The sequence below is a fragment of the Stegodyphus dumicola genome, chromosome 7 (assembly GCF_044657685.1).
Source record: "Stegodyphus dumicola isolate Sdum_Otavi_A_Nest chromosome 7, ASM4465768v1".
Lineage (NCBI taxonomy): Eukaryota > Metazoa > Arthropoda > Arachnida > Araneae > Eresidae > Stegodyphus > Stegodyphus dumicola.
In genome coordinates, this window is record NC_140774.1 from 45,056,497 (window position 1) to 45,072,813 (window position 16,317).

The 16,317-nt window shown below is 29.3% G+C and overlaps 1 protein-coding gene across 2 annotated transcripts in view; it reads left to right on the forward strand.

The window, feature by feature from the left end:
• The window catches only part of mop (tyrosine-protein phosphatase non-receptor type protein myopic), a 120,634-nt gene extending 104,798 nt beyond the window's left edge, over window positions 1–15,836 (forward strand). Inside the window, exons 24-27 of one of the 2 annotated variants that reach the window (XM_085820149.1) lie at window positions 2,078–2,182; window positions 4,068–4,267; window positions 8,253–8,294; window positions 10,047–10,185. In XM_085820149.1, the coding sequence (XP_085676275.1) occupies window positions 2,078–2,182; window positions 4,068–4,267; window positions 8,253–8,287 (340 nt within the window). In that variant the 3' untranslated portion in view covers window positions 8,288–8,294; window positions 10,047–10,185. Of the gene's footprint in view, window positions 1–2,077; window positions 2,183–4,067; window positions 4,268–8,252; window positions 8,295–10,046 lie in introns of both variants that reach the window. The other variant, XM_085820148.1, reaches the window with a different exon arrangement.
• Window positions 15,837–16,317: the final 481 nt, after the last annotated feature.

Below are 16,317 nucleotides of genomic sequence, written 5' to 3' on the forward strand. Positions count from 1 at the left end.
AAGCTTTTGGTTTTATAAACTATTGTTTTACTTTTTTTTTTTTTTTTTTTTTTTTTTTTTTCAATATATCTGCTGGAAAAACATGTTTTTTAATTTGAATATTTCCAACTGCCAAATAATATTGGTATTTACCAACTTATTAACATAGTTTTAACATTTACAAGCTTTTAATTTTAAACTTTTTTTCGTTGTTGTTGCCAGATGATTCCTTTCCTGTTTTTAAAGAATATCTTACAGAGGGATTCCACTATTGCAGATTTCTACCAGATAATAAAATTAATCCAAATTGTAACATGTTTGATTTTTGTAAAATAAGTTTCTGATGAGTTGAAGTATCAAAGTATTTCCTCCATGTTCTGTCAGTTTACATAAGTATACACTAGTGCTTTAAATTTCCTTTTGATTAGTTTGGCAGAGGAATAAAAATTTTAGGAAATCTGACGGTTAAATAGAGAGATTTCAACATAAATCCCTATAAAATGGCAAAATGAAATTATTTCCAAGTATTAGGCTATTTCAGATGGATCTATGTGAATAACTTGTGTAGAAATTCTTCCACATCTTCCATCTGTAGTTTATCTTGTTTGTTTTGTATATTATTATTATTATCATTTCATTTTGTTATTATGTTGAAGGAAAATGTTTAAATATAAATTTGTAAAGAATTTAGCCTTGAATTGCCTTGAATTTAGTTCCGTGCTGCTTTATAAGGCTGGCTGCATGGGGCTTTTCCCCATGTTTAATAAAAGTGTAAGCCAGTTAGTTATCTTTAAAAAAAATTCTTTTATAAACAGGTCTCCTATAACCAGCCATCCACAACAAATCTTTTGCTGTAATTAACTAAACAAACTAATTTTCTTACTGAGGACTTAAAAAATACTTCTTAAACATCTCTTGTCCATTAGAGTGTTTGATTACCTTGGGATTGTTTTATTTTTCTGTAATATTTTAATTAATTAATGCTAAGCTCAGCTGTGGTGGCTGTTAGCCTCTGTGAGCCATGTCATATTCAAATAAAAATAAACAAATTGTGTTAATATATACCTTAAATGGTATTTAAACTATTTTTGATTCATTTGTTTGCTGTCAAAAGCAATTATCTGTCAACTGTCTTGAGACGAGTATTAGAGCTGGTCTTGAAAAGCATTATTCTTGACATTATTTCAATATTATAATTAGATCAGCAAGTTTTATCGTAAAGAAAGTATCTTATGAGTATCCATATGGCATCAAGCTGAACATTTAATTTCAACTTGAAGGCATTTATATAATGAAATTTTTAATTTGTAGTTGAAAGTTCTTATTTAACACTGAAGCTAATATACTTTTATTAGAAATTTATAATATACAAAATTACCATCAAACACTTTATCAAACTGACATTAAAAGGATTAGATAAATGAAAATAGATAATATAAAAAATGACTGAAAAAAGTTAATTTTGAATTTTGCATTTTAACAATTAGTTTGATATATCAAAGTTCCACTTTGTATGTACTATGTTGCAAACATCTTATTAGATTTTAATAATATAAGTATTTCAACATAAAGATCCTAAATTTTCTTTAGTTCTGTATATGTAGATAATTTGGGGAATTCAGAAATTGAATGGAATAAGATTATTTTACTGTGTGATTTGAGGTTATACTTAGTTTACATGTGCATTCAGTCTTATTCTGAGATACCTACCTTTCATATTAAGTTGTATAAATGTAATCTTTTTCACGTATATTTTTATAAATATTTTTAAAAACAATCCCATTAGAGAAGTGTCTATTAATCAGAAGAAATGTAATGTCAGCATTAAATAATTGCCCAAATAAACCAGAATTATTTATATCTTTGAAGTTATAGGTTATATAAAATTATCTGAAATGTCAGACAGGTTCATTTATATTTTCTGTTTATATTAAAAAAGACCCCTCTTTTTTAAATTGAAACCAATTCTCAACTAAACCGGATTTCTTTTCTATAATATAATGCTTAATTGTTTGTATCTAAAAATAATGTACTCATTATTCGTCATTCTTTAAAAAATGAATGCAGTTGTTATACATGTACTTTTTTTCTTTCAAAGTGGTGTTCCACAGTCCCCTGCACCTCTTTTGCAGTTTATTTCAGATGTTATAAGTTATCAAAAGCAACAACGAAATCTTTTGAGACCTGTAGTTGTGCATTGCAGGTATTTATCATCTTTATATTATAATAAAATTTTTATGTTTCATTTATAGTCAACATGCACAAAATGAACTAAAAATAATTCTAGTATTGACGGAATTGAACTGGTAACCAAGCATTGTGATTTTGTGCATAATTTTTGTTTCTGAATGCAATTTAAATATTTGTAAGCAATAGTGCGCTTTTTTTTTTTTTTTTTTTTTTTTTTTTTTTTTTTTTTTATCAAATATCAATTTATTTAGAACTGTAGAATTACTTTATAGTAATGACACAATTGTAGAATTCAAATTTGTATTTATGTTAACTAAACTATAATATAGAGCTTGTGTTATTTTCCATTAAAGCATATTTTGTTGGAGAAAAACTTCATAATTTTCTTTCAGCCTGTATTTATTTTTTTTTTAACTACTGTAACAAAAAATGAGTAATATCTTAACATAATTAACAGTAATAATAATATATATTAATTATGTAATAGAAAATAATGGAGCAGTATAATCCAAGAGTTTGAAAGTAGTTCTTATATAGTATGAAATACATTATATGATAATAAATATCTTTTAATATCTTGATTTTTGTGCAAATAAATAAGAAATTAATTTGTTCTGAATCTACCTTTTACTACAGAGACAACTGCTAGTTTGCTAGGAAGGCTATCCACTATTTTCATTAATGTTGCATTTGAAACTAAAATCTATTCTTGCAAAAGAGCAAAAGTTTGCTGTCATTGACATGGAGTTATGTAGTAGCTGACATTCCATTTCATTCCGGTGCTATGTATTGTAGGATTGAAATCAGTACTTTGAACATGCCATTCCAATTCTTCAATATCTGTTTCAGTAAACCAAACCTGTCTAGTTGGTGCCTTATTTACAAGACCAACGTATTGAAATGAAAATGGCCTGCACCAAAATAGTGCCATAATGTTACTAGGCAAAAATTATATAAAATATTAAAGTAGCATCTGTGCTTATGTACTTTTTTACAAAAACTAAGCATTTAAGTTTAGACTAGAGAAACAGATCCAAATCATTGTGCTTTTATCAGGAAACCACTTAAGCGTAATACTGTAGGTTAAATTTTTCTGAATGGCACTTACCATATCCATCAAGTTAATAGCTAACAAAGTGAAATTGAAATTTGTTGCTTCATAGCACAGATCGCCATCACATAAAGTTGAAATATCATTGAATGCAAAATAAGCTTGACATTTGACTGCGATGCAAATGTTTTCTGCTAATTCTGTCCAGATCTGTGTAAGGGAGCATCAATACAAAAACATAATGGTTGCATTTGGTGTAAGTAATGAGTAACTGAACTTTGTTATGTCACATAAATTTGTATAAGAATTTTAGTATGCAAGTACCAAATAATTAGTTTGCATTTTTCATGTGATGATGACTGAAGCAAACCTTTTTATATTTGTTTATGCTTATGCTACAAGTGTTAGCAGTAGAAACCACAGCCTTTGTGATGTGTATATATATCTTAAATAAAATTGTGTAAATATTATTAATGAGCTGCATGAAGTTATATATAGTGCAATTAAAAATATTCTGTATACATAGGATAATAATACAGAAGTAAAACAGTGCAGTATAAATTTCTGCTCAAATAATAAAGTTTTTATATTTATTAATTTCATTGAGTTTCTTTGTTTGTATACTTAAAAGGTTTTTCATTTCATATGTAATTAAATTCTAGAATATAATTTTTACAGAAAGCAAAAAATGTTTTAAAAAAGTAAACAGTAGTTTCTGTAACTAATATTCTCATTCTTTTTGTCAAGTGACCTTTAAATCAATCAGTATATCTTGCCTTCTTTTAATTGGGTGAAGTGCTTTTTAAAATTTGTGTGTTCTGTATGCTGTATTATATTTATTCTTTAGTGCTGGTATTGGTCGAAGTGGTTGCTTTTGCCTGATTACTGCTTTGGTTACTGAAATGAATAGTGGTCATGGCCCTCGAGATGTTGCTCAAATTGCAGGCACTGTAAGTCAGCAGAGAAAATTCCTTATTCAAGAAAAGGAACAGTTAAAGTTTTGCTATGATGCTGTACTTTACTATGCACAGGATCTTCTTATGAGAAGTAAGAATGTATCTGCCTCTTTTATGTCATAAAATTTTTAATTTGTTAATATATTAATATTTGTGAGGCCATGTATTTTATTTTAATAAGCAGAATTTATGTTTTCTGTAGTTGAAAGTGTGGATTGCATTTTACAAAAGCCTTTTTAGACTGCAAATGTCACTTTAAATTATAATGCACTTACTCTAATTAAGGTTTTAAAGCAATTACATCAGTACGTCACATTACTATAATATTTGTTAGTAATTTGCTCTATTTTATAGTAATTGAAAGTAACTGGTGCTTATTTTTGTTTCACAAGACACACACACATATATAAATGCAAAATCCAAAGAGCATAGCAACATGTCATCAGCTTTTATTTATTTCTGTCGGAATATTTTCCTTTTCTCCCCGAAAGAGAAAACTGAGTATTAATAATGAAAAAAATTTTCATGGAATATTATAATTAGTTATAAATGATGTTGTCTGTTATTTACACGTTAATTATGTGTATACATGTTTTTTACTCAATTTGTCAAGTGTATATTCTGTTTAGTTGAAGACTACTTTGTAAAATTAACTATCATTCTTGGTTCTGACCTAGTTGAGAATTATTCCACTCTGTTCTATCATCAACAAGAAAATGTGATGGCCTTCCCACCTCCTTTATTCTTTTTGTTGTCTATGTAGTTATTTTCTGAATTCTTCCTGGTTTCTAAAAATTTTATTATAATCCTTAGATTGATAATAGTAATTTTATCTGTAGTTTATAAGTGTAAAATTTGGCTTCATTTGCTTATATTCACTGATTATTGTAAATATGATATTTCTTAATCAAGACAATTCTTTGTTGCTGTTGGGTGAAACTGTTAAATGTATTAAATATTATTACACAGAGTGGTCTCTGATGTTTTTTTGGATTTCTGTTGTTAAAATAATTCTTTTCAAAACTTGGTTAAACAAATGCACTTCACCATTTGCTCAAGAATATTACAGTAATAAAGTAGCATTATTCTGTAGTATTTTTTCTTTTAAAAGTTCTTAAATTCTTCAGAAATTAATTTTGGGCTATTTTGTGTGGTGCAAATTCATTTATTCTTCCTACTGAAAACATTGACTAGAAAATGTATACATTTTGCAGTGTAGCATAAGGTAGAAACTAAGCTATTGGGTATTTATTGTAATAAAAAATTAAAGTAATTAGTATTAGTTGCTTTAGGGGCTTTTTTTTTAAAAAGAAGTGGGAATGATTCTTTGTTACTTATTTACTCAACTTGTCCATTCACTTATTTATTCAGGTTGCAAAAGGGCTATATAAGTTTTTTTTTTTTTTTTTTTTTTTTTTTTTAATATATATATATAGAGAGAGACCGATTGTGCATGTGTATACAGCAGTAGCAGTTTCATTGTTCGAATGTAACCATTAGTACAGTTCTTGAATACGTGCTTAAAATACAGTAGAAGTCCGATAATCCGGCACGTTCGGAACCGGCTCGGTGCCGGACTACCAAAAATTCCGGTCTATCGGGCGGTAATTATAAGAACAATTAGGTTAATAATTAAACTAAAAATACAGTATGCAAATACATACAACAAAGTTTATTTTACATTTCATATAATGTATGTACACGTACTGTAAAACATATTTCACTTAGATTTAAAAAAGTCACGAATGTCTTTTTGTTTTCTTGACTTTTGGCGTTTAGTATAAAATTTATTTCTAATGATATGGAAATCAATAATTTCTGAAGCACTGTAGCTAATACTAGCCTCGGCAAAAGAGATAAACTTATTTAGTGATTCTGCAGCTTCTGCCCAGCTGATTTTTTCCTTTTCTTCCGTTTCGGCATCTGAGTCATTTTCTTCAAGATTTTGAGTAGGCTGAGGGTTTACTGCAATGTTGATAATGTCCTCATCGGTTAGTTCTTGTTCAACAGGCTCATTCTCGTCGATTAAAAGCCACTCCTCTACCTCATCTTCAGGCAGGTTTTTCAAGGGATTGTCAGTACTTCTAACGACATCCAAAACTTTGGTCAGAGCGTCTTGATGGTTTTCTTCCTCATCAGTCTGTAGAGTTAGGTCAGATGCAGGGTTTGCAGCTGGCCAAAGTTTTCTCCAGCATTTTTGGAGTGTTGTATTTTTTACCTGGTTCCAAGACTGTGCAATAGCATAGACAGCATCTTTTACTGTAAACTTTTTTGAAAATCAGTCACGTCACAGTCGGCATTTAACAGGCCTTGAATAAAAGACCTTCTATAAAAGCATTTAAAATTTTGAATAACCCCTTGGTCCATGGGTTGAATCAAAGATGTTACGTTAGGTGGGAGCAGAGTAGCAACAATATTTCCAGAAACTAACTCATCTACTGGCGGATGGGCTTTGCAATTGTCCAAAAGAAGGATGGCTTTAGTATCTTCTGGTAGACCAAGAAGGCTTTTGAAGGATTCCTTGACCTCAGGCACAAAGTGGTGAAAAAACCAGTCTTTAAAGAGGGCGGCAGTTATCCACGCATTTGATTGAGCATCGTATTGGACAGGCAAGTGTGTAACATTCTTAAAAGCCCTGGGTTTTGCAGATTTACCTATCACAAAAGGGGTCACTCTGTGGTTTCCAGACGCATTAGCACATAGCAAAACGGTTAATCTGTCTTTGTTTTTTTTAAAACCCTTGGCTGCTTTTTCTCCTCCCCCAGCTAGTGTAGATGTTGGTAAACATCGCCACAATAGCCCTGTTTCATCAGCATTGTAAATCTGTTCAGGTGTTAAATCATTATCAGCCACGATTTTCTCAAACTCGTCTTTGTATTTTTCTGCAGAGTTTTGGTTTGCTGAAAGGGTTTCTCCAGTTACATCAAGTCTTCGAATTCCATGCCGAAACTTAAAGTTTCTGAGCCAACCATCAGAATAATTACATTCACTTTCAGCAACTCCTAAATCTTGGCCGAATTTCTTTGCCTTTTCAACAATCATTGGCCCTGTTACCGGCTTTCCTTCAGAACGTACTGCACTAAACCATTTGAACAATACACTATCTAGCTGTTCCAGTTTTGGTTTTTTTAATGTTTGTCTAGAAACCAATTTTTCAGTTGTTACCGATTGAGAAGCAAACTTCATTAGTTCATCTTTTTGTTTTTTAATGTCATAAATAGTTGATGAGCCAATATTAAACTCATTCATTAAAACATTTCTATTCTCGCCTTTTTCTAGCTGTTTGATGATTTCTAGTTTCTGATTGAGAGTCAGTGTTACGTGTTTTCGTTTCTCTCCTTTTGAACTCCGAAGGCTTAGGTTTTGAAAACATGGTCACTGTACAGTTAGAACGAAAATCACTTTTTTTATAAACAGTTTCAAAAGTTACGTTTACTGCGATGTGAAAGGACACAAAACAACAACACACAAAAAAATGGCGAAGACACTTCGTGATTGATTAACGGAGCTGCACTGCACCTGAATTTGTTGTGACAGCTGAGACTAGCCGGCCGCTAATTGTTTCCGAACAATACTGAGCGCTTCCGGATGATCTCGAACTACCCCGAAAACTTCCGAATAGCTCTCGAGCGGTTTTATTTGCTTTAAAGACACACTTTTGGAGAAAACCAAAATTTTTACAATTTTCCGGAGCGATACCGGGCTATCGGGCATTCCGGACTGTTGGATGCCGGACTAATGGACTTCTACTGTAGTATAAACAGTTCTTTAGGATCCACTGCATTGAGTATTAATTACTCTACAGAAAATGTTTCAGCAATAATAGCTTGATTAGAGTTAACATGTGATCATCATCATCATCATCATCATCATCATAGCGTATTCAGCTTGAACTCAGGAAAAAGGATTCCTTTCTGGTGTGGCACCTTTAAGTTTTTTTTTTCCATTTAAACTGTTGTTGGTATTTCATTGTTGTCATGCTTTTTAAGTTCCCATTAGAATACTCTTTTTTTTTTTTTTTTAATCAAAACAGCAACAAATAATTCTTTCTGCTTTCTTTTTTGCTTCTGTAACAGGTAATTTGGATAAGCAGCCACCTACAACATTCTGATCTCCAGGTCTGTATATTATTTCAAAATTAAATTCAAGCAATCTAGCCGAGCATCTAGCTACCTGCAAACCTATATGACCATTTCCTGTAGTAAAATATAGTGCTTATAGCTTAATAATCTGTCCCAGCACCATTTACATTTACAAAATACATTTCTTGTGCCAGCACCTTTTATGGTAATTTTCTTCAGCCCAAATGGTTCAAATTAACATTTTCTTTCTTCCTTAAACGAAGTTCTGAATGTGAAAGTTATATATCAGTTTGAGTCTTTTTTTTTTTTTTTTTTTTTTTTGGCTCACATAGAACATAAAAATTATTCTTTCTTTGTATAAGAAATCTTGGTACTTCCACCATTGTTTCAGCATTTGATATAAATTAAATATAAAAGGCGATAAGTCTCCAGAAAGGTTAAGTTCATGGAAGTTTTAAGAAAAGGAGCTTGAGCAATTGTTTTGTCATGTTCTTAATTAGATTTAAGATCAATAACAGTTAATGTGTTGTCTAACAATTTAAGCATAGGCCAAAATATATGCAACAGAAATAAAACAAGCTTCAAAGTGTAAAAAAAAAAAAAGAAGAAACAATCTTGATATATTTTTACATTATATCGTATACTTTTTAGCTGTAATGTTATTTGCTTTGAAAGTTTTTTACAAAGGCCTTCCTTATGTATAGATATTTTTTATGTATTTTACCATAGTCGGATAATTCAATCCATATATAGCATCTGAATTTTAAGTTCTATTTTCAAAATCATTACAAGTGCTGGACCTAATTTCTCATCTTATGTGCGAGGATTTTGTTTTTACAGTTCTGAGGAATATTTTAAAATTAAATTATTATCATTCTTCCTAAAACTTGCATGCCAAAGCCTGTCATATTCAGCAAAAAGTTGTGCAGCTAAAAAAGCCTACAGCTAATCATAACATTTCTAAAGTATTTTGCAAGTTCTGGGAATTTTACTTACGTATGTATACTTTATCTTTCATAAATTGCTTAACTCAAATACAAGGTGAAAGCTGATTATTGCTCATGTTGCCAAAGGATTCATTTACTTTTCCTTCTGACTGAAGTACCGATATTCAACTCAATGCTTAGAGTAATGTTTTAGATCTTCAAAAAAATGTTCTTAAAAAAATTGCTCAAACAAGCTTATTCTACAAAAACAAATTTTAGGAAACGTTACAGCTGATATTGGTTATTTTAATTATATATGGCAAAACTTGTGAAGGCTGTTTGCTTGAGGGAAGAGATACCTTCATTAACGACTTTCTTAGAGAAGTGGCTTGTATTCATTTTATACAAAATAACATTCAATCAAACCATTCACTAGGATTCAAACTTGTAGGGAACCTACCTGTATTTAAACCTTTCGCAATGAAAAATGCTAACACATGCTGGGCTGGCTGGGAGACAGTAAACATAGAAATTACCTAAAAATTATTTTATATATGTGTAATACTGTTCACTTTAAACTTTCTCTGTTGTTACTGGGTCTTTAAATTTTCTCTTTATCTATCTAGTCAGAGTAACATTTTATTGGTTGTATAATCTCATTCAAGAGTTGATAGTTAATATAAAAAGATGAGACTACATGAAATGTTTAAAAATTAAAATGTATGTATATATAAAGCTTTATATGTGCTATAGGTCAGTAAGTTTAAATTTTGTAAGTAATTTATAACTAGTAAATAATTTTTATTATTTTCATCTGCATTTGTTTTCTAAACCAGCTTTTCTTTTACTGAATTAAATATAGGAGGAATTTTGACTACTCGAGCTTCATTCGATGACAAGTTACCTGGATCTGGCTCTACCAACTCGCATGTCCGTCATCCATCAGAAGATTTTATTTTAGGCAGTGGAGGTCTAGCAAAATTACAATCTGGCATAGCAAGAATGGGATTATCATCAGAAAATGTTGATATAGAGAAAAACGTTTCCAAGTCTGAACCTTCTGTGAATAAGAGTTCTCTTCCTGTCAACAATGGTGATGTTACTGCAGAAAATTCAGCCGAAACATCTACCACAGATACAGAGCTCAGTAGTGAACCAACAGTAATTTCAACTGATGCTGAAAGCCCACCAGCAGACAAAAAAGACTCAATTGATAAGAACCTTCCATCTATAACAAGTATATTAGATCCATCAAATTTTACATTAGAATCTACAAGCTCACCTGCTAAACGAAAAATTACAAAAGAAAATTTTGCCACTTCCAAAGGAAGTTTATCTACTTCAAGCAGTGATAGTGCTGATCCATTGAGCCAGTTGGATCCGCTATGGTCTCTTAAGAAATAGTAATTTTAGTTCACATTAAAATTGCTTAAATTATTTAAAGTGTCCTATGTATATAAAACGAATGTAAGCTTTCTTTTTTTACATCCTTTGTCTCTGTCATAAAAAAAATGTATATATTTTAATACGTTTATGTTTTGCTGAATTTCTGGTTATATATCTATATCAGATTATCAGTGCTCTTATTCTAATCCCCCCTGGTATTCTGTAAAAGAAAAAGAAAGAAAGAAAGAAAATGGACAACATATTATGTAATCATCAACTATACTGTTTTTGAAGTATTTGTGTAAACATTATTATTTTAAACTTGCTTGTATCAAATGTTGCATTGGGTAATTTAGATGAAGAAAAGTGTTCTAGTTTGGAATTTAAAACTAGGCAAAATTAAACCTTTTGTTATTGTTTTATAATATAAGAAAAACCATATTATTTTGAGATATATGATGGAAGTTCCTCTTCTTTGCTCTTTTGCAAAAAAAATCTGAAGATTTCTTTTCTCTGTCGTTTTTATTTTTTCAATAAACTATATTTAATATGTCAAAGCAGTATTGAAGTTTTATAGTTTCTTAAAAATTATTTCTTAGTTTGATTTACTTTTGTAATAAAGCATGTTTTTCTCGGGGAGTCTGAAATTACTTGTTATGTTAGTCTTATTTGAGCAAAGTAGTTTTTTTAAAATAAATTTTGGTGTTATAAGAAAACATAGTTATTATTATTTTTATATTTATTTGTGTAGGCAAATGTCACATTCAGTTCATAATCTTAAGATAAGCTCTGTGAGACAAATTTTATTTAATGCTATTGCTGTATGATTTAAGTAATCTATTTTTCCTATTTGATTTATAATATTGTGTACATTCTTGAAGGAAATTGACTGGCTGAATTACTTTTTGTTCGTTTGTAGATGAAATGTTCAGAAATGTTAAAAGAAGGAACAGTGAAAGGTATTTCATAACTAAAACTTGAATTTAACAATAATTCAGGCATTAGTTCTAATACTGAGAATTTATTAAATGTTTTATTGCTAAAGCTGAATTGTGCTTTTTGTGAACTGCTGCATAAATTAATTGCTGAATGTTCGTGTGTATTGATTCTATTATTTTTTGTATAAATCATTACCTAAGGGACCAGTTTTATGCTTTCAGCCAGATATTGTGCCTCTTTGTATTGTAAAATAGTTAGAGCACATTGCTATTTGTAATAACTTGTACATATTTGTCAAGATTAAATAGATCTTAATTTATTACTTTGTAATTTTTAATGAAACATTTTTGTTTGATTCATTTATCTAAAATGTATATCTCATTTAATTAACTTCATATTATGTGCAGTTTTAAAAATTTTATTTATATAAAGATTTTTATTTTCTTAGTATTCTAATATTTTGTCATTGTCTAATATTTTGTTTTATATAATTTACAAAACTGTATAGAGTTCCTGATATTACTAAATTTACAAGTTAAAATTATTGCAAAAATATGAAGTTGAAAGCTTAGGTTAAATGTTTTCATTCTTTGCAGATTGCTATATCTTTTTTTTTTTCTGTGCATTTTAGCAAGGGAATTGTTTTGAAGTTGTATTTTGTTTAATTAGTTTTAATATTTTAATTAGTTATGGCATGAGAGATTTAGTACAAAATGTCAGGACTTCATTTAAACATGATCTAAAAAGAATGCAGTTCATTCACAGTGTTTCTTATAGCTTTAAATAATAGCAAAAATAATGCATTTTAAAAATGGGAAATTTAAAAAAAAATTACATTTGTAGATAAGGATAGTTTTAGCATTTGCTGTGGCATTGTAATAAAACAGCGCAATAATGGATGCTTAGTTTTATGAAATTTCTAATGTCATAAATTTGGGGTTTGTGTTAAATGAGGTAATGGACTTTATGTTTTAAAGTAATTATTTTAAATTTATGTAAATATTTGTTTCCTATTTGAGGAGGGAAAAATTATGTTTAAAAAGTGAGAAGGTGAAATAAAGACATAAAATAAGAAGTGAAGGTTAAATAAAATGATATGTGAAATGAAAAGTTTTATTGCCAATTTATCAGCTATCAAGAGAGGCGTTACTTTTAATTTATATCAAAACAATTTCCAATTACAATTTTAGATCTAATAAGTAGTTGTTATCAGACAGTGCAACCAATGCAGCTGAACTTGAAGAGCAGCAAGCATTGTACCCAGTGATAACAAAACTAGTGCTGGCTGTTTGCTCTTCCAAGAATTGCCTCAGTTTTCTGTTATTGGAAGGAAAATTGCTTTTGCTGAGATTTGGTTATAAAAAATATTTTTATTGAACATTATGCTAAACTTAAAATGACTTAAGTTTATAACAGACTGCTTCCATTGGAATTCATAACACTTATGATTATATGCTTACTATCATACTGAAGAAAGAAAATTGTGTATATGTGTTTGGAAGTGATGGACTGAAAATTCTCTTATTACACGAATGATTGAATTTTTTTTCATATGCATGAATATGTAATTTTTTTTGGTGCCAGTGTTAACTGAATAATGAATATTTTCTCAAACAAGATGCCTAGGGAGGTCACACTAGCTTCTGATCTATAAAGTTATATTTGTAACAGCTGTCATAATATGCTCAACTATTTCTATAGATTAATGTTTTTGTTTATCTTGCAAGATGTAATCAGTATTTTTTGTACTGAAGCTGAAGCTATCTTTTAGAAATTAGCTGTGAAAAGTATTTATTTTTTGTGTTTTAAATTGCTGGCTGAAGTATCTGAAATCAGACTGAAGCTTTAAAAAAAAAAAAAAAAAACTTTTAAAGTCAACCTTGAATGAACTTTATTCTTCTATATGTGTCACATGCCAATTTTCTTAATATATTAAATATCAATTCTGAATGATTTATTTACATTGCAGCTTTATTTTTAGAATATATCCATAAGTATGCATATTGCATAGCTGCCAATTTTCCAGTTTTTCATCACATTTCCCGGTTTTTATCCCTGATTAAGGAAAATCCTTCCCAGGAGTAAATGAAATTTATTGAATTAATGAAACTTAAATTAAGCTGATTTAATGAAATTTAAATCAGGCAAATTCCATTCCCCTACTTCTAGTGATTTTCAGAATAATTTTTCGTACTAAATTACATTTGATCTGAGTTATCTTACTCTACTGTAGGCATTTTTAGACTTTTATATGAAGATTTAAGCAATCTTTAATCAGTTAATATTTGTATTTAATTTCATTGTAATCAATATTTGATACATGACTAAGTTTATCCATGCAAACACTATGTGCATTATTTGCTTTTATTTTATATCCCAAAATATTAAAATATTAAAAAAAATACCCTTTTTTGTCATCCATGTAATATTGTGATATGTTCTGCATACAACTGCAAGCAAGAAAATTATAGTTATCAGAAATCGACCATCACAGCAGGAATGAACACTATTTAAGAAAAAGCATAGGCTGTGCAGAAATATCACTTGTTATCCGTAACTGGTAACATCTGTTAAAAAATTTCATCTTCCCGCACAGATAATGTGCACAAACGTCACTTGTGTGCTAATATCGCATCACTGCTGTGCAACGTGAAACCTTCCGAATTTCTCACAGAAGTCTCCCAGTTTTTAAGATTTCAAGGTTGGCAACTATAATATTGTTTTAGATGGCTTTTGGAACATAAATGCTGAAATTTGGGAAAATGTTTATTTTAATATAATATTGAGTGAAACATCATGGAAAAATATATCAGATTCACTTAACTGTATATGCTGTAGTGATGTGAGCTTTGAAGGCTGTATTAAAATTGTATGAGAGCAGGACAGTTTGTTTAGCATACATAATATATTATATATCTGAATTTACGTATTTATTGAAATGATGCAGAACATTTAGAAGAAAAATTAATTTACTCTTGCGTTTATTGTGCAAGAGTTCTTGAATAATCAAAATTAGAGTTTTGCTTTAAATGTGAATTTTACAAATTCAAGTAATTTGAATTCATGAATTTTTGTCTTTTCAGATTAAAATAAACTTTTTAGCTTAAAAAAATTCGATTAGGTTAATAAAACATCCCCAGCTGGTGATCATGTGGTTAATACGTATAAGTATTGTTTTATTTAAGTAAGGTTTGATTAGTATTTTGTTGGAAATAATTATTGTGTCTGACAATTGATGTAATAGGTGCATGTTAACTTACTATTAATGTTTCAAAAAGTTCACCTTTCTTGACATTACTATCAAATTGTTTTCAGGACCTGAAAAAAAAAAGTACAGAACAAGTATATATATATATTTTTTTAATTCAAATTAAAAATACTTTAAAAAGTAGTAGTTTCTATCATGTAACTTGTAACATAATATGAGTATAATAAAAAAAAACTATGAGTGATATAAAAATCTATTGGTGAAAAAGTTGATTTTTCATACGAACATTGTAAACAGAAAAAAGGGGAGCTAAAGTATTAAAATGAAACTTATTTTTAAAGGCTTAAAATCTGGATTTATAGTGCAATCAGGAAGATAAGTTCCATTTAACTGATCTTTTTTTCTTAATAAATAAATTGCTTACACATCTAATAAACATTTTCTGTTTAGTATCAAAATAAATGTACAACCTTCAAAAGTTAACCTTGTGAGACATTCTTAAAATGCAATAAAACCTTTCATGATAACCAATAGTAACCTTTTAATAATTTCATGTTGAAAATAATACTAAATCTTTACAATAATTGACTGAATAGAAGTCATTTGTAAGTGATATATTGAAACAAAATTCAATTACAGTGTGAATTTTAAGTGAAGTTGTTATGTTTTTGCTGCCGTATTTCATTTTTTCCACTCTAAATATTTTCCTTGTATGTAATTATATATATAAAAATTTCCAGTGTGCTTATGCATGTATATCTTAAATAATTGAAAGTTATTTATTCCTAACAACCTTCATTATACCAAGCCAGTTAAAGTTCCTGTTTTAAATAGGTATCATTTTACAACTAAATGGTTCTCTTAAACCATTTATGACTGAATGGTTAATCAATCATTGAAATGTTGTGTAGATTTGTGAGATTATATAATTTCAGGTACTATGTAATGTTAGCTTTGAAATTTATTATTTTAGAATTTTTCAATGTGTTTTGTAGTAAGTTTTATAAATTATTGTGTTATGTTGTTGTTTTAAAAGCTTGAGTAACTCAATATAATGTAATATGGTATTATAATTAATGTAAAAAAAAGACTGTGATATTAAACACATATGCAAAAGTTTTTTTTATTGTAATGTTGTAATTGCATGCACAGCACTTGCACATTCAGTAAAAGTTGTGTATCATGAAAATTTACTTTTCCACTTTGAGAAAATGATCCCCCCCCCCCGATAATGGAAATTTACCTTTTCCATGTATTTACATTAAACGAGAGAAAAAAATTTGTTTTAGCATCGGAAGTAGCTTGTAGTTTATTGTAACTTTGAAAAAAATTGTTAGGATTTAAAAGTATTCTTCCCAAAGGATCTTTCTGTGGTCAAAACTTCCAACTAATATCGGAAAACTTAAGTTAAATTCCGAGCAAAAACATGATTGATTTTTCAGAACTTCTCACTCCAAATAAACTTAAATGAAATACAGTCAAAAGTCGTTAATTCGGACACCCATAATCCAGAATGATCTATAATCCGGACCTCAAAGCTAAAAACTATCTGCGCATGCGCCGCGTTGGCACATCCGCACAGGCGTTTTACGCGTGCGCG